Source organism: Fistularia commersonii, chromosome 30 (genome assembly GCF_037954325.1).
Source record: "Fistularia commersonii isolate RoL2024-O1a breed Wild chromosome 30, RoL_Fcom_v1.0, whole genome shotgun sequence".
Taxonomy (NCBI): Eukaryota; Metazoa; Chordata; class Actinopteri; order Syngnathiformes; family Fistulariidae; genus Fistularia; species Fistularia commersonii.
In genome coordinates, this window is record NC_141313.1 from 10689003 (window position 1) to 10713108 (window position 24106).

Below are 24106 nucleotides of genomic sequence, written 5' to 3' on the forward strand. Positions count from 1 at the left end.
GCAGATGGATCTGGGTTGCGATAGTTGCTCTGGATTTCCACACTGCACCTTCTGCCAGGTACAACTGAAATACATCCGGTGAACTCTGACATCATTCTATTCTTTTTCATGTCCGTGACCCCAATCCAGAAAGGTGACTAAGAAACTACAAACTAGTACGATGTCGTGATTGTGTCAATGAAAAGCTGAGAAGTCCTTGAGAATAGAGCTCAAAACAAATATATGTACATATATATATATAAACATGTATAAATATTTGATAACCACCTTACTTTCCATGACAAAAGGGTGTCTCTCTTGACACATAGAAAATGGATAGAAATATAATTAAATTTGAAATTCTAGTAGGCTCAAGAACATATGACTGAATCAGGATTTTCAATACTGTCAAAAGCAAAGACAGCTCTTTTCAATAAAGTGATTAGCCCATTTCACAGATCATGGCAAACCTGAAAATAGCCGTGACAGTGTGGGGCTGTAAGGGTGAAAGCGGATGCGTTTCACTTTAGCTTAGTTGTCATGGGTGAAGATGGAAATGCGTCTAAACAATAAGTGTTTCACACATTAAAACACCTAAATTGCAGATCCCCTCTGCCATGACGGGCCCACATTCACCAAACAGAATTAAAGGGCTGCGAGACTCCCAGTGTAGCTGTTTTGGTTCATTTTGCTGGTGCTCTAGAAACAATAACTGTATATCAGATGCAATAGTGATTAAAAAAGTTGGATGTGAAAAATTTCTTCTAAGCTGCTTTTTTTCAAATATCCACATTAAGTTATTAGAAGTGGACAATTTATTTTCAACTTTTGGAGTGACTTTCTTTCAAACACATGACCTGAACAACGTCTACTATTCATGATGGATCTGCTTTTCTTCATCTACACATAGAATAGAAAATATGCTCATAGGAAGCTCAGGGTCAATGTATTTTCAGGCCAAAGTGATAAGGTTTGCTAAACTATTTGAAGCTAGCAAAATGTCAACTGATTATCCAGTATTAAGCAAAATGTCTAGTGGGTCAACCACATCTTCAGCCCCTTTGTTAAGTTTAAGAACATTTAAGGTCACTAACATCTTCCTTTCTGAACAACTATGTACAGCATATAGAGCCCTTTGTGATACTGGTGTCTTCTTGTCCATGCATCTCATACAGCCAGGTAATAGATTGCCTCCTATGCAGAAGTGTTGTCACCTATGCTTTAGTGGTTGAAGTATTACCACAGAGGAGCATTTCAAACTCATGTCCAATGGGTTGTGCAAGAAAATCAGTGGAAAGCAGTGTTTTCTCTAAAAATCTAAAGCTGAGTGAATGTAAGTTTTTTTGTTTTTAATGACCATGCCTATTCTCTTCCTTGTGCCACCATCTTTTTCATGGTGGACATTGCATATCCCACTGATACTTGAAACACAGTTATTTGGGGGTTAAAGGCCCTGGTAGAGTCACACAAGGCAAACTGGTCCTAGGGGAGGGTCCAGACAAAGTGAGGCCAGAAGGCCCTTTATGATGAAAAACAACTAAGGACCTAGTTTTTCCTCGCCCGAACACGGGTCACCAGGGACTACCTCAGGCCCCAGGCCCAGGGATGAGGCTTGAGCATGAGCACCTGGTGACCAGGCCTGCAGCCATGGGGCCCAGCCGGGATCAGCCCTAAAGGACAATGTGGGTCCCCTTCCGATGTGCTCACCATCCATAGGAAGGGCCAAGGGAGCCGGGTGCAGAGTGAACTGGGGGATTTCCCAAGTCACGGACCCTGGCGGTCTGTTCCTTGGCTGCAGAAGATGGCTCTAGGAACGTGTAATGTCAACTCTTTGGTGGGAAAGTAAACTGAGCTGGTGTGCTGGTGTGCAAGGTATTTAGGTTAGATATGGTAAAACTCCCCATGATGCATAGATTGAGAAGGGTTGGACTCTTTTCAGGTATTTGTATCCATATTGCCCCCCTTGGACTTGGTGCACCTACATTGGGGTTTAATCCGGTAGACAAGAAGGGAGCCTCCCTCCACCTTCGGCAGAGACTACCCAGGGTGTCTTGGCTCTTCTTCAGATATGGGGTGAGAAGCTCAGCCATCGAGGAGCTTAGAGAAGAGTTGCTGCTTCCCCGTATTCAAAGGATTCATATGAGGTGGCTGGGGCATCTGGTTAGAATGCCTCCCTGGAGAGGTGTTCCAGGCATATCCTTGTGGGATGAGGACTCAGGGAAGACCCAAGACAAAATGGAGGGACTGTCTGTTCATGGCCTGGGAACACACCTCGTGATTCCCTCAGAAATAGCCTGGGAGAGGGAAGTCTGGGTCTCCCTTCTTAAGCTGCTGCCACCGCGACCTGATGCCGGATATGCAGCTGAGGATTCACAGGTGGAGGGACAAATAGACAGATCTATTATCACTGTGCAGCATATCTAAGCACTGATATGTTGCAAGATAGAAATATAATTCACAAAACTGTGTGGAATCAAGTGCAGAGCATTTATTAATAATGCAAATTAAATACATATTTTTTTACATGTAGTGGGAAGCAGTAGTATATGAATAGGTTGTATGTCGTATCAACTCCATTGATCAACAAGAGACGACCATCGGACAGTCACTGACTTTTGACCTTGTAATGTTACATTATGTAAGAGTGGATTATGACCCTTACCGCTCTAGCTGAAGTGAATTTAAGCAAGGAAATAGTGTTTTTAAAAATAGCCACTTAGAGTATGACATTTCATAACTCATTTTTTGCAATATTGATACAAGAATCATGTTCACACGCTACATTTTAGCAGGGTTGACATACGCACATGTACAAACAAATGCAGCTGTAGTAAAAATCCCCTCAGTCTTTCTTGCATATTCAATTTGCTATATTTCATTTAGTGCCTCTATCACTCTGATTTTCATTTACTTATTAAAAGTTTAAGTGCTGGCAATAATTCTAAAGGGTGGTGGTAACAAAAGGTGGACCTGGAAGACAGATATGTTGATTTGTATTGAAAAGTTGTCGAGTTCCATGACACCTCAGCTCTCACAACATACTCTACACAGCAGCATCGTTGTAAGCCTTAAACTACTGTAAAACTAAGCTAATCCTCCTAAGGGCCATCAGGTTTAAGCAAACTTAGAATAGTTGATGGGAAAATACTTAAGAATAGTAAGAAGCGAACACACACACACACACGCACATACGCACATACACAAAAAAGTAATTTCATTTAATTGCATTATAGCAACAAGATTGAAATCACAACAATGCTCAATATTCTCAGCATTATGTGCACAGAACAAGTAAAAGGGATGCTGGAATGGCACAGGAAAACTGTGCAGGTGAAACCCCTCATCAAAAACATATGTTGGGTAGTGTCTTTTGAAAGGATTTAAGGGTGAAAAGGGAAGCTGGGATAGCACAGGGGAAGCACACTATATCGCATCATCGATAAGATAAATGGGCACATTCAGAATTCACTGGATGCCAATCATTATAAAACCTCACCAAGCCACCACAAGAGTCACTACAGAGTAGCAAGACCACCACTGGTCTTGTAGGTGTGCGAAATTATGTTATAGGGTACGTGAAAGGAATAACTGATTTCATATCTTCCTTTTTTGAAACCTACCTTTAAAAAAATATACCACAAAACAAGTAAGGGATTAAACCATTAACTAGTTCTATTAAGATATTTGTTGAGTGGTATATATCTGTCCATAATGATACAATATCACATCTGCCAACTAGGAAGACAAATTTGATTTGAAACATTAGCGTTTATTCTGTGATGTCTTTTTAGAAATCGTAAAGTGTGGATTACAAAATCCACACTTTGGATGTAACAAGTGTTTGGTCCAGTTAGTTGTTATAATCAAATGATAATCTCAAGGATACACCTTGTATGTTTAGGCAGGAACCCCCCCACGCACACACACACAATTCCTCCCCTGCAATCAGAAGAGGCTCTTTCAATCTGTCATGATGGTAAAGCAGCAGCACCAACATTTTTTTTTAATTTTTTTTTACTGTTTATACAATTTCCTACTGTTATTTATTATTGTTATGTTTTTCTTGCAACTCTGGCACAACAATTTCCTTCGGGATACATACAGTTGTTCTTATTATTATTCTTATATGCCAAATCCAGAGAAGTGTAAGATAATATTTAACAGTAGCTGATAGACTTCATGTTTACCTAATTGAAAATAGAATATTAACTGTTCTGAAAACATAGTTCTTTTTACTTGTTAACCTCTAAAGAGTGAAGAGCTCTGTATGTAAGTTTAAAGAACTTATTAGACATACTGGTGACTTAATGAGACTTTTCTTGACACACAAGTGTAAGACTTGTAAAAAAAACTTGATGCTCACGTAACTGAGCAGTTTTCAAAACGAGAAGCTAATTTATTTAAAGATGTAAATCTAAGTAACAACAACACTTCTTTCACCAGTGCCACACATACAACATTACAGTGCTTACATCCAGGAATATGAATGTGTGCAGTGTTAACCACCTAAAACAGCCTTAACCATCTAAAACAAAAGGACAAGTTTGTTATATTATATATCTGAATAAACAATCATGGTGCAAAGCAATAATTGGATGAGCCAGTCATCCTGAAGTTGGCCTGAATGTACGAGCAGTCATGCGACAGACCTGGAGAATTTACCATCAGATCATCATCAGAAAACCCATTATTGGAAAATCTAGAACAAAAGCCAGCTATCACAAACCAACTCATTCCCACGGACAATCAAAATGATTGCTTCTTTCATTAGGTCACTCTCTTTCTAATCCAGAGAAAAATAACATTTTGTGGATTACCATCATGTGTCTAGGCCAATCACAGGCTATTTCCATTGTCTATACACTTAGAGCAGCAGTTGATAGACAAAAAAAACTTGTTTAAACTGTATACCTGATGCTGAAAAAACATTTTACCCTCAAAAGTGTCCACTGGCCTGGAGAGCCACAAGCACTGATAGATCTATTTTTGCTGGACTAGTCAGATTATCAAATACAGTATAGCCTGACCTGCCAATTTTTTTTCTCAAGAAAAATGGCTCCACTGTAAGAGTAAACAAAAATGTTGTGACTTCCAATCCGATTCTTTTTTTTTTTTTTTCAAAGATTTTCCTTCGATGAATCTTCATTCACTCTCGGGTTACATCGTATCATATCCATCCAGTATCTGATCACTGACGATTAACCACAAAACCGTCTGATTCGTTGTCTCAGCTGATCTTTCATAACGTCCTTCCCTTTCAGCCAAATGTACCACTTTCGGTGTGGCATTTTTATGGGTAGGCTACAAGGGATTTGTCTAACTTGATGCACTCTGCTATTTTTTAGATGTTACTTCAAAATGTAATCAAATTATACAATTTGACAAATCTTGTCCACTGAATGTTTGTTTGACAGTGTTTCAAATTAGACTGATTTCAAATCCATTAATCTTATTAAGAAAACAAAAGGATTGATGTATCAAGGACATACTCAGTGAACCAGAACATAATAATATATAGCAGCGTCCCTGAGTGTAGGTGATTTCATTTTCTGAGGGACAAAGAGATGCCTTTTCTCACTGCCTTGTTAATCAGCTAGAGCTAGGAAGAGCTGATAGAAACACTTGTATTCTATATCAAATATAATAATGATTAAGCAACCGCAACAACAGTGCCATAGACACTGAAATTATTTATCTAGCTATTTTGTGAAAATGTACAATGATGAAGGCAATCGAATATCTTGAAATTGTGATGATCCCAGATTTCTACTAGGTGCGTCTACAACGTGATTTGTGAATGAGAGTTGCAGTTGACAGCCTGGTCTCCCACTAAATCCTTGCCTGGTCAGAGAAAAAAATCAAGCAGGTCCAAACTTTCTCACCTGCAGGGTCACTGATGGCACCTGCCTCCCCAAGCAGAAGGCTGCATCCCAGCCCAACAACTTGCAAAGAGCCCACACACACATGTTCCTGCTGCATATAGTTCAACACATGCAAGGACACATAGACACGACCAAAACTCCATTTTAAATGTGCACATGCATGCGTCCATGCTGGTGTGCATTCCTAAGAGGTACAAGGGGAAGCAACAGCAAGGTCAGTGATACTTATGAGGATGCTGTGACCAGCTGCAGATGGGGAAATCTCCTCTAACATTTGAGCATGTGTGTTATTGTTGAGCCATGATTACTGAGGACATGTTCACACCTGAAATATGTATACTTTGGTATGAATCAGTGGATAATATTCTACTTTTTGCTTGTTTTGCTTTGAAATTTAGCTACATCCCAAGGAACCACACTATGCCAAAACAGATCACATTGGGGCAGTGGCTAGCACTTCAAACTCTCAGCACGAAGGACCCTGGTTCGATTACGACAAGGGACCTTTCTATGTGGAGTTTGCACGTTCTCCTCATGTCTGCTTGGGTTTCCTCTAGGTTCTAGTCTAGGTCTAGGTTCCTCTAGACCCACAGTCTAAACGCATGCAGCAGGTTAATTGGAAAAAAAAAAAATCAGGAACATTGCCCAGATGTGCGAATGAGAATGAATGGTTGCCTGTGTGTAAATGTGGCCCAGCAATTGACTGGCGACCAGTGCAGTAGGATGCATGGTAAACACTGGATGGGTGGACAGAGATGTTGCTTTGTTCCTTAGTCAATAAAGCCATAGCTCACTCTTCCTAGTAAAGTTATCAAAAACATTAGTACATCTGTCAATACTATCATTAGGGAAACTACTCAGCCAAAATATTTTACCTAAATGACGCATTTCAAAGCAGGAAACAAGGTGTGGATTCCTATATGGTGGCATCTTCGGATGTGACAGCTCAGGTCCGGCATTATTGTGATATGTGTGTGTGTATGTGGTTGGTAAGACAAAGGGAGCTATCAATATGCCTGTCACCATTTCCTAAGGACTCAAACTTTTGAAGGATTTAATTAACCAAACAAGTGATCATTGTATATCTGTCATGGCAAATATCAGACCGGAACAAAGACCCTCCCATTCAATATTCAATATTCAATAACACTATTTATGAATCTCGCAGTGACTGACGCCCTCTGCCAGCAGGCTTTTGGTAAATTAGTTTATTCTAAAGCTCCCGAGAAACTAGTAACAGCACATCAGTTGCATCAGTAGTTTTGTAGCAGAGCAAACCGTCCTCAGATGCCCCTCATTCATCAGCATCATGGTCTCACGGATGATCTGTGCCGTGTGTCTGTTCTTTGTGAGGCATCTAATACACTCTTATTCTGTGGGACAGAAACACACATGACACAAGGCTTATCCACTTGGCCACGCATACGAACTGCCAACTAAATCCACCTATTTGAGCTTGGTTATGATTAGGTAATGTGGTCTGCAGCTACAAATAAATAAATAACCGGTACGGTTACTCACGCATGATGTCATGATAAATTCCTAGCAAGCTGCTTCTGCAGAGAAATGTCAGCAGTGGGATGCAGGATGCAGGCTGTGTTTCTGCTGCCCGGCTGCATTCCGTTCATTTAACTGCATTTCACAGGAAATATGCCTGTCAAAAAGCTGCAGGGCTAGTAGATGCTTAAACGATGACATTAGTGTATACACTATATCATACTTGGAGCGGATACGACGATGAAGCTGACGTAAAAAGTGTGCGGTTGTCTCAATCTAAACTATAATATCATAAGAACAAGGAATAGTTTGGAAGGTGATACATTTAATAGGCAGAAGGCGTGTTGTATACACAACGATCACATTACGGTCCCACTCACCGCTATGCAGTAGCCACGAAAATGAGTGGTAGTATACACATTTAAAGACAATTTGGAGATTAACCGGGCATCCCTGAGTGCAATATCATCGAACACCGATACCCAGATGTAGAGGGGGACCTCGGATCCTCGGACCGCTACCCCAGACACTAGCGTGAAGTTAAAATGTGGCTACAGTCCCACAACTGTTGTCAAAATATAACGGCATCTCTCGGTATCATTCGGTTCGCGCTCGTTAGTGACAGCCGCGCCACCGCGTCACTTGCCCGATACAAATACAAGACAATCATTTTTGAATATTCAAACTTCCTGATAAATTTGTCTTAACACAACAAACCTCCCATTGCACACTCCCACTTTTCGTTGACAACGGTCACAGGACGTAACAGAGACTAGCGGGGGTAAAACGTTAGCCAAAATACTACGGACAACACCGCTAGCTCCGCCGCTGCGACTCGTTAGCCACATTTTATGATCTCATAATGAACAAATCGCTACAAGACATATATATACAAATATATATATAACACACAAGTCCTACTAACAGGATGAAATCATGACGGTGAACGAAACGTTGTAATATTTCTGACACAACCAGTGTCTGGGTTATTACCTGCAGGATGCTCAACTTATCTGCGGTGCGGATTCGGTTGTCCAAACTCTGCATCAAGATCAAGGATTTTCAGCACGGTGAACCCGGAAATTATCAATAGTTTTTTGAAAATAAAAGCAGTATCCGAGGGTATTTGTAATATGTATACTGAGGGACTGAGGAGAGCTTCAGACCCGATTGTCTCTTAGTTCACCGGTCATCAAGTGTATAGTCCTAAAAAAATAATTACGACTATTTTGTTGGGAATCATATGATATAGGATTTTGGTATAATGTGCATTAATTTCAAACCGGAAACAGTATATCATTTCAGCTCTCTTGTTCAAGGCACCTCATCCAGCCCCTCCCTCTCGGACAACTGGAATTATGCTAATTTAGCACAACATCCTGACTGCTCCCTGGCTGTTTGGCTCCTTATACGAATCACAACTATCACATCGTAACTGTAAATTAAATGTGTTCCTCCAAGCTTTATGTCAGTATGTTTTCAAAAGCGAAAAGAATGAATGTTGAAGTTAAGCACCCGTCGGGTGGTGGATTATCTGACCACTTTTGCCAACACACATGTATGGGCCATTGAAGAATGGACTCCATCATAACTTGGGACATGGGAATTGTGACCTATCTAGAAAACAACATACACAAACTGAACATTTGGAATGAAAATGTTCTGCAATAACTGAAATGACAGAGTTGTCTTCTCTTTCCACCTGCATCAATAGGCTTTACATAACCATACATAACCTCATGATTAATTTCGGAAGTTATTGACAATCAGGTCGCATAAGCACTGTGTGACACCAGGTAACAAGACTTAATGGTGTACTTAAGCTTAGAAATTTTCTAGAAATTTTCATTCACTGACTCCTTAACACATAGTAGTGCAATGGTTAGCGCTTTGGCCTCACAGCACAAAGGACCCTGGTTCGATTCTGATGTTGGGAAAATTGCCTCAATGTACCATGTGAGTGCTGTCTATTTATGTGATCCTATGACTGACTGGCCTGATGTCAGCTGTGATAGGCTCCAGCATCTTCTGTGCAAGATAAACAGTAGATCATGGACAGACTTTTTTGCATTTTTATTTATTCTGCTTAACCCACATTTAGGGGTGCAAGAAGGGGGCTTATGCCAACTGTCAATGGGTAAGAGGTGGGATACACCCTGCTCTGGTGACCAGTCAATCACATGGCTACATATAGAGCAATTCACTCCCTCATCCTCATCCACACATCTGGCCAATTCAGGGTCCAGAGTTAACTGACTGTGTGATTTCAACTGTGGGAGGAAACCCACACAGACACGGGGAGAACATGTAAACAGAGCAATCCGAAGGTCCCTCTTTTGGAATCAAAGCAGGCACCTTCTTGTTGTGAGGCGGAAGCACTTGCCACTGTGCCGCTATGCTGCTTAAACAACTTTTATAGGCCGATAACGTATGATTAAACATCTCTCCAAATAAAATGCTGTCATGAGAAACATGTGGCATATTGCTTCTTATAAACTCTTGATACATGTCTTCTTTAAAGTGTAAAAATTTATCTCACTAAGATGCAGTCTTTTGCATCCTAACAATCAAAAAGGCTGTGATCATAATGAAGATTAGTTTGGATGAATTTTGTCCCCTAAATCATAGTTCTTTTCTATTGGTCTTGCAATGCTCAACCCTTAGAGAAAGACCAGAAATATGATTCTGTGGCTGGAGTATACAACTGATGGCAATCGGACAGACTTCACCAAAAGGGGCTCATACACAACATTTGGTGCAAATACTTTTAGACAGCCACTGAATGAAGTAGTGAGTGAGTAAATAACCTATCTCGATGCACTTAGCATAATTTTCAACTCCTATCACATACTGTCCCCTACTTTTACTTACCCATGAAATTAGATCTCACAGCGAAAAACACAATCCTCTGTCCCTGTCAGTCTCCAATCACATTTTAAAGATGATTGTTTTTAAACCATGCATTACTGAATGCTTCAACTCTGTTGGACTAGTATTATCAGCTAGAATAAGGGGTAAGTAAGACAACTGAAGTGCAGTGTTATTGAGCCTTTTCTTTTCATGCACCAACTCTGTGGAACAGCCTGCCACTTCCCATCAAGTGGGTCTGCTCTGTGAATGTCTTCAAAGCAAATTTGAAGACACTTGTTTGCTGTTCCTTATGACTTGTGTTAAGTTTTTACTGAGTTTCAGTACTCACCCCTCATTATTACTTCAGTAAATTCCAGCATATAGGCCGCAACTTTTTTTCCACACGCTTTGAGAACTGCAGCTTTTACAACAATGCAGCTAATTTATGGATTTTTTATCGGGTAATTATGTTAGCTTCCTTCTGCCAACACCGTCACAATGGACAAATCAAACCGTTTCAGCAAACTCACTCGCATTTCTGATAATTCTTCAGATCAGCCATTTAGAACTTATTGCACACCCCCCCCCCCCATGAAAAAGATGCGCAAAATTCCTTTGGTGCAGCTTGCAAGTTGAAAGTGATCAGTCTGGCTGTCGAAGAAGGAAATAGAGCTGCTGCAAGAAACTTCGCCATCTGTTCTGAAAAAAAGCTAAAGGTTGATGTCATTTATTTAATTACAAGTTTTCCAAAAAATCTTTCCTGTAACATCTTGCAGCATTAATATCTCATGTTTCAACAGGGACACCTGTGACTTAGTATGGCTTATTCATGTAAAATGTATTTTTTCTTTTAAAAATAAGTAGGTGTGACATACATAAAGGTGCGCTCTATAGTCCGGAATTTACGGAATTACAAAACAAGATAATTCGTCTCACTGTTTGTCTCAAAGCATTGTAAAATCAGCAACAGCTAAATATGTGTAACAAATGAATCTATAGTTACCATATTATGACCAGAAACCTATGAGGGAAAAACTGAGAATTCAAATTCTATGCAAAAATGTCATTAATGATTCACAAGATGTAGAATGAGTCTACCAAAAAGGATTTTTCTGCAGTGGAGATTGGGTAATTTTAAAAATCACACACTGGCCTATTATCATGACAGAAATCCTCATTTGATGCAAATTATGATACTCAGACAAGCCATATTGAACAGAGTTTGGCAAGATGGTCTTATATTAATCATATCTAAGAAAATGATCACATCATATCTTATAAAATGAAAAATATCTTTCCAGCAGGTAACAAGGAGGTCAAGAAAGAAATTGTCCAAACTGACGGTAATACAAATTTAAAATCTGATTTAGAAACGTATTTATTGAGCACTTTAATAGGAACAGTTAAAATCCTCCAAAAATGAATATCAAAGATAAAAAATTTCCCTCAAAATACTTTTGTGCACAAAAATGTAAACATGCAATTCAGCTGGTGATGGCACAAACAAGATCTTGAGTGTCAATTATATGGAATGATAGAGCAATACACATAAATGATCATATGCAAAGACCAGTTACTAAACAGTCAAATTTCCATTGGCTTGTTATGAAAAAAAAGGATTGTGTTTTCCTACAGAAAAGAGTAACCTGAGAATAAAAAGAAGGCTATAGCATAAGAAACATATTGATTTACAACCTTGACATAAGGCAGCCAGGAAGTGAAGTAGCGGTCAGCTGCTTCAGCTGAAGTCTCGGTCAGGAAGCACAAGTGGAGCCACCAGTGTCCATAGGTATAAGGCCAGGCCGATCCAGCTTGAGCTGATCTTTACCCACACAGCTGGAATAGTGGTCTGCATGGCCTTGTAGTCCAAGTTTGGCCTGGAGAGGCATGACAGTTAGGGGGCGAGTCGGTGGTTTGGCAACAAGGAGATGAGAGACACTTACATGTACCAGTTGGTGAGTGTCATCATGATGTAGAGAGATGCCAGCAGCAGGCTGAAGTGGAAGAAGGAGTAGCTGTATGTCACTCCATCTTCCTCATTATCCACAGCGCGGCGCTCACCATCCTCCATGGTAGGGGAGTCATAGTTGACAGTCAGTCCCTCCCTGGCCTCTGTCTGCATCAGCTTATTCACCTGGGTGTTGTTTGATGAGCGGATGCTGTGGTACCAGAGAACAGTGTCATTCCAATCACTTATAAACAGGGAAAGATTGTTCAGTCCATCCGGTTCACTCTGGGCTCAAGGTTTGATACCTGAAACCACTTGTCTTCTCTGTTGAGTATGAAACATGCTTTTTAACCACGAACAGTATAAACCCTGGATATATGATTTACAATTCAATGCTTAATAAGTGAATTTATAGTTTCTGGAAAATGGTCAGTTACCCTGTCACACTGAGCCTCTTTGTGCAGCAATTTGACATGTTTCACCAAGTAATAATGATGAATTAGATGTTAGACAATTTCTTCATTATGAAAAAAAAATTCCACAAGTGACCCTTTTTTGCCAGATCCTCAACAAAATTGCTGAAAGCGTTAACAGGAAACAAACAAGAGAAAAATCTAAAAAGGATGCAAATACAAACAAATCTTATCATCCTGTTGCCATGATAGATTGGTCAATAAACTTCCACAACCTGGATGACTAACAACTTTCAGAGACACAAAAACTGAATAAACTTTACATATACGATGTGGATATTTCTGTTTCTGTATAGTTTTTGCACAAAGTAGGGGCTAGAATTCTTTGGCCCATTCATTTGATTGATTAGGAAGATAAAAGCATGGCAGCTTCTGCTGTAACAGAACATCTGCTAAAACATCTGTCACATCAGGTTTACTACTTTTTTCATTCAATATGTATTTTGAGACACTATTTATCTGAGTAAGAGGGCAAAACCTGTGACTAATTGGAATGTAAATCACCAGTTGAATCAAGCTGAAGTTGTGGACAGTGAGCATGGCTTAGTTTCTTGAGGCTAGCTTAGCAGAACACCAAAACTACCATTCTCTCTCCCTTTTGTTGTGGAGATGCAGTTCAAACAGATATCATCCCTCTGCTCTAATGGCGTCTTTGCTGAACCAGGATCATAAAACAGTAAATGGGGCAACAGGTTTGAACATACCTTGCATAGAGAGTGCAGAATAAGAAGATAGTCAGTCCCACAATGCCCTGTGCATCCCACCATTGGACATTTACTGGAGGTGCTGGGCCAGGTGGTGGGGTAGCACTGTAGGGCTGGACCAAACTCAAAAGACTGGGATTACATTTGCGGTCTGATGAAGGAAAAACACACAGTTTGCAGAGGTGTAAAAGAGGGAAACTTTATTAATCAAATGTTATCTAATGCTTTAACTTACTTGGGTTATTAGTCATAGCCGACCAGGTGATGTACATGGTGTAAAGGGAGATGAGCGAAGCCTGGAGGAGCCCAGAGGTTGGCTGAGCCTCCTGGAGCAAGATCCATGATGAAGGATTAACATTACTACTTGACTGCTGCAGTCTTGGCTCTGTACTACCATACACTCACAAATCTTTAATCATATGACTGAGGCAGCACTGTCATATGCAGACATTCCACTGCTGCTTGGTTACTACACAATTTACTCTTGCTATAGATCAGTAATAGATGGTACTTTCTGAATTTCCACGTGCTCTTACAAGTATTTCGTATACAGTAACGGGATTATTTTAACGACGGTTCTCTTTATAGGCCAAAATATAGGACACCGAAAAGCCATGTACAATTACATAAGACAAGCTATGGGATGAAAACCTTACCAATAATTAATTCTGTGCATCATAATGACTTTAATATGAAAGTTATTAGAAATACTGATAAATACCTTTTACACAAGTAGGACTGAGGGTCTAAGCTTTCCTACCTTGACGTAAAAGTTACTTATTCAACCACATGCTTTCATAATGTTTAATGAAAGATGTGTATTGAAACCTCTGCTTTAACGCCTCCCTACCACCTTGACTGTTTAAATTACCTGGACTTTGGGCAGAATGGACACGATGGACACGGCTATACAGAAGATAAGGTTGAGGCTGATGAACACTTTGTGTTCCGTGCAGTCGTCTGGCTGGGTGTAGAAGATGTAAAGCAGCACCATAGCAGTGAAAGCCAGGACATAGTGAAGAATGGTGAAGCTCAGCAAAGCTATGAGAAACAATAGCTATTGTTATTTCTTGCGAGTCATTTAAGAAGAAATATCAGGCAATGTGTCATAATTGAAGAAAACTAAATTCTCTTGAATGATTGCCAAACTGTCTGAGATATGTAGCAGAGAGCCAATCATACATACATATATGGATAGACCATAAAAAATTGTGTTCTATAGTAACTGTGCCAGCTGCCATGTATAAATCATAATTTCAAACTACATACAATACTGAGCTATTAAAAGGACAGTTTTTCATGTTTGTTGTTTTTTAAGGCTAGTCTGCTTCTGTGAGTGAATTGGTATCCAGCTTTACACACTCCTGTGTGTCTCTTAAATCATACATTTCTGACTTAAAAGGTAATATCTTTTGCTTAAATATGTCCAATTGCTGCAATATGTTTGATTTTGTTCATATGTATTTAAAGACTTTTTAATTTGACTTTACATAGACTTTTTATGTCCACTAGTGGTAGCAAAATCCTATCAGTGTAATAAAAACTTATGTTTTTAGGTTTGACATGCAAATACACTGGAACAATGGAACCATAATGAGTGATTTTGACGGTGACAAACAATGTGCCTAATTGGGAAAAACTCGTTGAAAAAACGGGTTGATTCAATTAAACATGATTATCAAATCAACCTCTGAAAATTAGACTTTTCCACAACAGAATGACTTCACTGAATTAATAGTTATTTTTCAACATATTCTTCATGGGTGGTATTATTGTAATTGGGCAGAATAAGCTTACTTTACACCGGCTTACCTTCTATAAGACATATATAATGTCTGAGAAGATGTGTGAAACATCTACGATTCAAGCTGTGTTTTGTAGCATACAGTGAATAGCAGCACTTTAAAGTGTAGCGTATGAGTGTGTGTGTGTGCGTATACCTGCAAACCAGCACTTCGTATTGCCATTCTCAGCTTTTTCCAGCCAGGACTGATTCCAGGAATGGGCAAAGTCAACAAGCAAAATGAGCTGGATGATGATGAAGATGAAGGAACCAATGGCTCCAAAGTAATACCACACTGCAACAACACACACACACAAACACACAGATCCCATCACCCAATTGCAACCCTGTGACAAAATATTTTATCTGAAACATTGAGAATTAGGAGTTATTCCTAATAAGGAGTTATTCAACCTTTAACCTTTTTTCACTGTGTATATATATGTAGGATGGATATTAGGGCTGACTTTTCTTTATTAACGGGATTTGTTTATGGCAACAGCCACTCAATACAAAAGGCTATTTATCTGATGATAATATCTAATGGTTTCACTTATACCCTTGGTGTGCTTCTGTGGCAACAAACAAACTGCAAATAGCAAACAACAGGTCTATCACAATTAGCTGAAATTATATTAGGTAGCATAAACCTGGCAACCAAGTTGAATAAAATATTACTGAAACCATTTAAGGTACTGTTAAAGACAATACAACCAATTGTGTTTTAATCTTCATATATCCATACCTGTTTCTTTGAGCCAGTGCTAGAAACTAGTCTAAACAGAAAATAGATGATAAGATTTATAGAATCTTGGCACCCTGTATTTAGTTTCAATAATAATGATAATGACTATTTTGTGTTACTACCTGTGGTAAAAGTGCCATCTGGTATGAAGAATGCTCCCACAGTTAAACCAACGAGCACCAGAAATTTGAAGAACCAGAAGCTGAGAAGAAATGAACACAGTTATGTGGTGCAGTCCCTATGTCCTGCCAGCAGAGAGAAGCACCGGCACAGAGTTTCCGTAAATCTACCAACCCGTTCTGGATGGCAGCCCGAGGGTCCTTGCTGCTGCGCACCCTGATCATGATGATGCAGAAGAGGAAGAAGAAGCAGGTCATGGCGAAGCACATCCGGTAGACAGACTTGTAGCCAACGATGATGTCACAATTCACCTTATTCTCAATGCCCACTATGGATGACCCCCCGACACAAAAGCCTGGGATCTGACATGTGAAAGTAGCAGGGATCAGACTAAAACAATGGCTTAACATTTTAAGTATTATTAAACACAATCCATGAAATCTTTTCTCCTTTTTAGTGGCACTTAATTGGGTTAAGAATTTAAAAACTGGTCTATTGAATTTTGGACTAGATAGGTGAAAAACAAATCTGCCCGGTAAAACGCTAAGTTTGTTTTTCCAGACTTATTGTTTAGATGGATTGTTTATTCTGAGGGTTTTTACAAAGATTTAAAGTGACATGAGTTTAAAGTTACGGACACACTCAGCTGAAGTACTTCAATTGTGGTACGGCAAATCTAATTAACAGCAAAAGATCGATTTGTGAAAAAAAGATGAAAAGTTATATCTGTTGCAGCTTTTCCTTAATAACATCATTCTATATCTTGTATGCCCCAACCTAATATCGCATAGTACAAAATGATATGTATAAAAATTCTAAAATCCTGTATCAATCTAATTTGAATTTCATGTGAATAAAAAAATTCTTTCCGAATCCATCACCCACTTTCTTGAGATTCTCCTCCATGCCTGGGAGGATCATGATGATGGACACCAATGTTCCAAGAAGCAACAAGAAAGAGAAAGCCAGGCGGCTCATGGTGGAGTTGTAGGTTGAAGGGCAACATGACGACAGGAGGCAAGGAGCTGATCCGCACAGACATGATGCCTTAAGAGACAAACAAGATATTAGTGCCGGAGAAAGATAGGCAAATGGATGTATGACTTGCAATGACACACATACAGAAAATTTCCAAAAATTATCAGTCTGGTTAATAAAATGCCGTATGGACATGTACTAGAAACATGTGTAGTTTGATTACATGAAAGAATTCTATGGTGTTTTCTGAATTAAACCGGTTCAGAACCATCATCCAGAGCTATAATCTGTGGCACCCTAAAATGTAATTCCATTAATTTTCATGCCATCCTTTAAAATTAACGGTGTAAACATAAAAGACCTGTACTGCAGCCAGAGGTAATCTGTCCACACAGTCATGGCCATTCACAGGCAGTGTGTTTTCTTTAGCACAAGTAAACAGGAACCTGAGTCTGTGGTCAGTTGCTTAGTTACAGAGAACTCAGGGAATGGTGAATATTTCAATGTGTCTGCAGTTGATTGTTCCAAGTAATGTGGCAGACAATGATGGTCCTTCGTTTCAGGCTCTCATAATCATGTGTTCTTCAGGAGGGGATGATGTGACCTGTCATCTTCTATCTTTGTAGTTACTGCTAACAGCTAAGACGATTTATATTTCATTATATTTCTTATTCTTCCTCCTTTCTACAATTATCTATTACTGTTATGTTTTTAGTTGAAACTCTGGCACAACAATTTCCTTCGGGATTAATAAAGTTGTTCTCATCTCATCTCATCTCGTCATACTACATAATGACTCATGTTGTCAAAATGAAAACGCTTTTTTGTTTTGAAGCACAAATCTAAATTGTTTTCAGCTGTGTCTTAGATTTCATGTTATGTTGGTTGGAGAAACATGTTAAACCAGCTACCAAGCTACTCTGAACATGATGAAAGAAATCAGGACTCACGTGTCAGTTGCCTTTTATAGCCAGTGAAGGCAATTTTTATAAGCAAAACTTTTATCAATAATTTCACAAACTGATTATTAGAAATGAATTGTACATTTTATTAGCTGGTTTCAGTAATATTTCTTTAATCCAGTAAAAGAGCAAACCATACTTTCAACTTTTTTAAATCAATCTTTTTTTCTATTTTTTAACTATGACATACATTTGTGATACATGTATGATTCTTATTTATTGTAGTCTGATTTGTAGTTTGAATACAGGACTTGCCAAGAGCATGCGTCAAAAAAACACGCACACCTACCCACCCATACACACAAAAACATAAACAAAAACAAATCAACCAGCCTTATTCTTATACTTTGCTTGACATCAGTCTAAAATTACAGTCAATCGAGACTGTACACTGATGCTTCCCAAAGTTCTAATTTTAGAGAAATAATAATTGGAAAAAAAAAACATGCACAAAATAAACAAAGGCTATTGGTCATCGTGTCAAGTCTTAAACCACACTGGTGTCAAACAAATAAGAAAATGTTCTCGAAATCCCCGAGGCAGTTTTAAAAAGATTGTTTTTTCGGTAGTTGTTATGAGTCACCAGGTATCAATGGAAACATTCATGAAGTAATTGAAGTCAACAGCGAAGCACTACAAGTACGTGGAAACGCAGTAAACCGCGCCCTTTATTGTACCTAAAACGCTTTAAGAGACGATATAATAGAATTACATTGTGTTCAAACAACTTTGGGAAAGACAGAAAGGCACATTTTTACGGTGACGATAATTAGAAATCATACAAACGTCGAGCAGGTTTAGGGCGGGGCGCTGGATTTGTGACGACGGTGAAATTAGTCCAAACTTAACGTGGAATATTCTGGATAAAGTTCAAGTGTATTTGTATCCCGGACGGTTGGGACATGACGTCATGTTTAAATTAACGTGTAACGATATTCAGAATTCTGTGTGTAAAATGTAGAATTACTCGAATAAAATATCAGCCGTTGACAGTTTAGACACGACGTACTCGGTTAGATTCATGAACTGCGCTCGGAGATTTAATTCCTTGAGAAACTGTTTGTTTTTTTTTGAACAGCAATGATTTTCAATATCGTATACAAATATTATACGTAAAGATACTCACACAGCTTGCGAGGGAACTCAAAGCCAAACAAGCTCCCATGACCTCGAAAATAAGACGATCTCGTTAACAAAATGAAGGATTAAAAAGTTCAAAAATGAAGATCGTCGTTCCTGTTTTTCCTTCTTCTCGTAGTTTTGTAGAGTGGAAGCGAACTTAAAGGCGTATTAGCGCCACCCTCCAGCAGGGAGTATGTCATAAAGGTAACCTTTTTTCCTTTTGGATGCTTTCTACAATTTCTATGTCACATCATATATTTTTTCCCTCCTCATTATTATACGATGACATTTATTACAAATGCAGCTAATATGAACAGGGAGACAGGTAGTGGGGTACTTGGTGTGTCATCTGGAAAGAAAGTAGATAAGGAGACTTGATGTTGGAATGAAGAAGTGCAGTGTATATAAATACAGAATAATCAAAATACTGAAAAGTCGACAGGAGTAAAGGGAAATGCAGGGTAAGGTGGAGGTAGAGCGAGCAGCGCGACTCAGGTAGTAAGAGGTAAGGTAATTCAACAGGATTTTAAAGAGTGAAAGGATTCTTGAAGAACGGAGAAGTGTGCTGGGGTTTATTTTGAAGAGCATAATGCATGTGCAGAGATGTGGTAGTAAAGAGTAGTTGATGACCCCTACAATGAAGTTATAGGAAGGAACAAGAGAAGACGTTCATATTTTTCAGCAGCATTATGGTTTCATTCCATGAAATAGTACTACAGATGGCAGTATTTGCTTTGCAGCATTGCAACAGGTAGTTACTTGGTATAAGAGAGAGAAGGATGCAGAGGACAGGGCTAGATGGAGGCAGATGATTCACTGTTGTGAACTCTTGAAGGGAACAACCTTAAGGAAAAGAAAAAGATTTCTGGTTTCTGCATGGACAAAAATTCAAACCTTTAAGTGGATGAAGAAGAGGAAAGCTCTTTATTGTCATGTCTGTGGAGGTTCTCAGTCATCCAGACCATGGTGGTCCTTATTGTCATATTCAGTTCTACATACAGCACAAGGCCAGAAAAATTCTGTACTATGAGGATCACGGGAATCGAACCAGAAATGTTTAGTTTTAAAATGACTACCGTAAACCCGTGAGCCACACATGACTTTGGTCTAATTTGCCAGCTATTACATGGTCCAAAACAAAGGTTAATTGTTAGGAAAAAAAATCTTTTTAACCCCTATGCATTTTTTAATTTTCTAAATTGCTTTCATTTGTCATTGCACTTTACATTGTGGAGACATGAGAAAGTAATTTCAGATTTTAGCATAAAATAAGAGAGTAAATACCTTCTCAGTAGTTTATTCTTTGTAAATTTGCAAATTTTCTCTGAAAACTTTTCAAATCAAATGCTAAATTTTAATTTTATCATGTGTTGTTTCTTAGGATCTCTCCATTATGGGCTCTTGTGTTTTCTCCCAGAGTCCAAAAAAGTACTGTAAGTTTATTGGAGAACCTAAATTGCCCAGACATGTGACTGAGAAAGTGAATGGTAGCATGTTTCTAACCCTGAGATCAACTTCTTTTTCCCTGCAACCCAACTTGAAAACGAAACCATGATATCGTGTGGAAAGCGCAACAGAGACTTCTGCTGACATAACGCAGGGCGACAGGAAGCTAGCCAAGTTCAGTTGTCTCGAAAATATTTCAACGAGGATTAACCAAGACCTATGACGACTGAGAACCTCCATTGACAGACAGGAAACCACTTGAGACTACTTACCTCTCAAATTATATCAGCATCGTTATGTGTTGAGTTTGGCTTGACCTTTGTCTCTATTATAGAGAACCAGTCCGTGTCAAAATACTCTCCAAATAGCTCCAGATATCACTTTATAGGCTGCTAATGAAGATAATGGAATTATCAGACCCAAATTTATTTTGATGATGTGACACTGCTGTGTCGTTCATGAACCAGCGAGGTTTAAGAGTCGATTGTTTTTTTGCGAACGAGAAGAGCCCGCAAGAGTCAATCTGCAGAAGTCTACTGAGAAGTGGTCTTTCGTTTGCGGACGATAAGGCTCTGTGAGCTGAATATTTAACTGTTTACTGAGCATACAGGCAAGGATGGGACTTCGAGGACAGACTAAGAACATATCATTGTGTCAAATAAAGAAAGGGGTGGGGCAGACGCCCCAAAGACAACGAATATAGTGGTACAGAAAGAAGCAATGTCAGGCTGCACTTAACTGATATTGGGGACTGCTAAGTGTCGAATTTGTAAAATGAAATATACACCACACCAGGGCTCAACTGCTAACAGTTATATGACTTGTTTGCTGTGGTCTTGTTTTCAAGTGGTTATTTAAACATTTGATTAAACTGTGAAGCGGTAGTTACTTGTTTTTTGCGTAAATGTATAAAAATAAGACTATTATGAAATAGATGGTGAATCAACAGAGGAGCAGTTTCAGTAATCAGTATCAGACCAAACTTGCATTCTCTGGGTCTTCCAGATCACCTCTCACAGAGGCAGGAAGAGGCTCTCAAGGGTTGAAGTTGAGTGACAACCCGCTACTTTCCAGACAGAGTGCCATCTCAGCTATATCATAATAGAATAGCATGGCGGTATTCGTGGTTGCAATTAACAATAGGAATAATGGATTTGTTCTCAAGGTTAATGATCACTCATTAATGATTAATCACGACAATTTTAACGGGGCAAATCTTCTGGACTAATGCACGATGTGAACAGTTATGCTTGTGGTGCCTCCACATGCTGCCCTCCATTATGCCATAATACAGCACGGGTTAGTGCATTACAGAAGTACTAACATGGGACATATAAACTAACAATCGGGCTCATTAACCTTAGGCATATAGGAAGCTCACAAAGTTCCAGCTGTTGCAGTAGCATAGGATACTGGTAATGGTCTTACAACCCGTCTCCTAACAACACATTACAATAGTTAAAAGTGGCTTTTAGTTGGTTTCCACATTTTTTTGATGGAATACGTAATTATTTGAAAAGAACATTAATGTAATTAATGACTTTCCTAAACTCCCATCAACCCCTAAAATATAACAGAAAGTAAATGATCATAAATCACGCTATTTGGGGAAGTTATGGTTATATCTATATATTCTACAAATGATCAAGACTGGACTTTTACATCAGAAATGCCGCCAAAAATACAACTAGATTAGATAAGATTTTTGGAAGAATTATGAAATACACTGTAGAGGGAAATGTAGATCTGAAATGTTCATAGGTATAAAACCTATGACACAAACGTGCAAGCGTGCTTGAAACGCAAGGGCTTGTTCGGCTTTTACTTTGAATGTCAATTGTCAAGTGTTCCGGTTTGAGTGCACGTAACTTCACGCTCCCGTGGCTGCAGGAAACCTGCGAACAGGCGAGCACCGCTTGCACCGCAGCCGCCGCTCCGTGCCGCGGCTCCCGCAGCTGTGATGAAGCGGTGCGAAACGTCGCCTCGATCGGACTCGCTGACTCATCGCACCTTCTCTGCTGTCAACCCCCTGAAGATGGTGGCCGGCGGTTAGGTTTCTTCCTCGGGCGGTTTTGTCTTGCTCTCTGTGCAAAGCGCGCTCAATTAGTCGGTGAGTCCCCCGCGTCACGCACATCGAATACTCGGTCACCTGTTGTGATCCACAGGTAGCTCGTCACAGTGTGCGTCTGTATACACGGGCAGATAAAGGCTTGTGAATTGGTGATGTATTTGCTGAGACATATCGAGTATTCCCAGTCCTCTAGATCAGCTCGATCTATAGCTTGTGGACATATTGTGAGGGTTACTGCAGAGGCACTACACTGTAATCCTGCATCTTTCTCTCATCTACCAGCCTATTTCATATCCCTGTGTCATCCAACTAGTGTTGCACCGATTGGAAAACTCTGTGGAACCATACTAATATCAATAAGTGATGTATAAATTGTGATTACTCTCTCTAAAAGTGGCCTGAGTTGAGACACAAGTAATGTGTTTGAGATAATATGGGTCATAACTCAATAATTCACCGATTGAGTGTTATGTTACCACTATGTAGCCTCCCTATCAAGAGCATTGTTAGCTTTCTTTCAATTGAATTAGATTTTTTTTTTCCTCAAATTTAAACATGACAATAACTTGGGGAGGAGGTACATGGAATCTAGACTGTCCATGTACTTAGAATAGAATACAGTCATTTGGCAGATGTTTTTATCCAAAGCGACTTACAGCGGAGATGCCGGGGATTGAACCCAGGACCTCATACATGCTGAGCTACATGTTCACGTACATGTGTGTTTCATGCACTTGTCATCCAGGTCACAGTTGAGGAAGATAGGGCATCTTAGGGGGTTTATTGGTTAAGGAAGGTGAATGGGGAGCTGCACTGGGACTATGTTGTCAATCCTGGGGGATGTCACAGGGGTCTCAGGAACAAGGAGCTGGCAAGGAGAGGCGTCAACCATCAGGAACTAGGAGCTGGTGAGAAAGCACAAGACAAAGAATGCAGGGGGTATTGAACCAGTGAGGAAGTTGAATGGGGAGCTGTGTTTGGACCGGGTTGTCTCCTGGTGGGGATGTCACAGAGGTCTCACAGGGGAACAATGACCTGGCGAGGAGAGGAGTCACAGGAACTAGGACCTGGAGAGGAGTCAACCATTCGGAACCAGGAGCTATTGAGGAAGCGCAAGATAAAGAATGCGGGGGGGGGAACCCTGGCATTGAGTGCAAGGCAAAACTGCCACCACACCTGGGAGATGAACTGAGGTCCAGGGTTGGATAAAATTTCTTTGGGGATGCTGTGGAGGCGAAAAATGTGCTTGACTGGCAGTTGAGCTGTTTGAAGGGCTGAGGGGAGCTTCATGAGGGGAATGACATTACACACCTTTGAGAACTGGTCTATGATGGTGGTCATCTCCTTGGAGGGGGGGCAGTGACAAAGTCGATGGCGATGTTTGACCAGGGTGTCTTCGGAGTGGTCAGACGCTGTAAGGAGTCCTGCGGGTGGTCGCTGGGAGGACTTGTTAAGCACACAAACATGACACGCAAGAATGTAGTCCCCAACGTCCTTATGGATGGACAGCCACCAGAAGCGACGGATTATTAGGGAAATGGTTCTG

At 39.8% G+C, this 24106-nt stretch overlaps 2 protein-coding genes and 1 long non-coding RNA gene across 5 annotated transcripts in view; 1 reads left to right on the top strand and 2 right to left on the bottom strand.

Moving 5' to 3' along the window:
* Positions 1 to 8377, bottom strand: part of hivep3a (HIVEP zinc finger 3a) — a 33556-nt gene extending 25179 nt beyond the window's left edge. Inside the window, exon 1 of the mRNA XM_086178375.1 lies at positions 8352 to 8377. The gene's annotated coding sequence lies outside the window, so the exon portion shown is untranslated. The remainder of the gene's footprint in view (positions 1 to 8351) is intronic.
* Positions 8378 to 11568: 3191 nt separating this feature from the next.
* Positions 11569 to 19196, bottom strand: serinc2 (serine incorporator 2). The gene is made up of 10 exons (XM_086177937.1): positions 19048 to 19196; positions 16867 to 17028; positions 16156 to 16343; positions 15984 to 16063; positions 15274 to 15411; positions 14205 to 14374; positions 13569 to 13659; positions 13334 to 13484; positions 12152 to 12367; positions 11569 to 12085 (listed from the first exon to the last, which is right to left on the bottom strand). Exons 1-10 carry the CDS (start codon positions 19084 to 19086, stop codon positions 11947 to 11949), a joined length of 1374 nt encoding a protein of 457 aa, XP_086034063.1. The 5' UTR covers positions 19087 to 19196; the 3' UTR covers positions 11569 to 11946.
* A 3178-nt stretch (positions 19197 to 22374) lies between these two features.
* LOC147216405 (uncharacterized) overlaps positions 22375 to 24106 on the top strand; it is a 31639-nt gene continuing 29907 nt past the window's right edge. For all 3 annotated transcript variants that reach the window (XR_015109156.1, XR_015109154.1, XR_015109155.1), the window contains exon 1: positions 22375 to 22599. This is a non-coding gene — a long non-coding RNA (uncharacterized LOC147216405). The remainder of the gene's footprint in view (positions 22600 to 24106) is intronic.

Bases quoted from the DNA above. Each gene is read 5' to 3' on its own strand.
- serinc2 (XM_086177937.1), bottom strand. From the start codon at position 19,086: ATGGGAGCTTGTTTGGCTTTGAGTTCCCTCGCAAGCTGT. The intron at 15,412-15,983 runs GTAGTAACACAA...GTGTTGTTGCAG, and splicing joins AGATGGCACTTTTACCACAG to TGTGGTATTACTTTGGAGCC. The intron at 12,368-13,333 runs GTATGTTCAAAC...CTGGTACCACAG, and splicing joins TTCTGCACTCTCTATGCAAG to CATCCGCTCATCAAACAACA.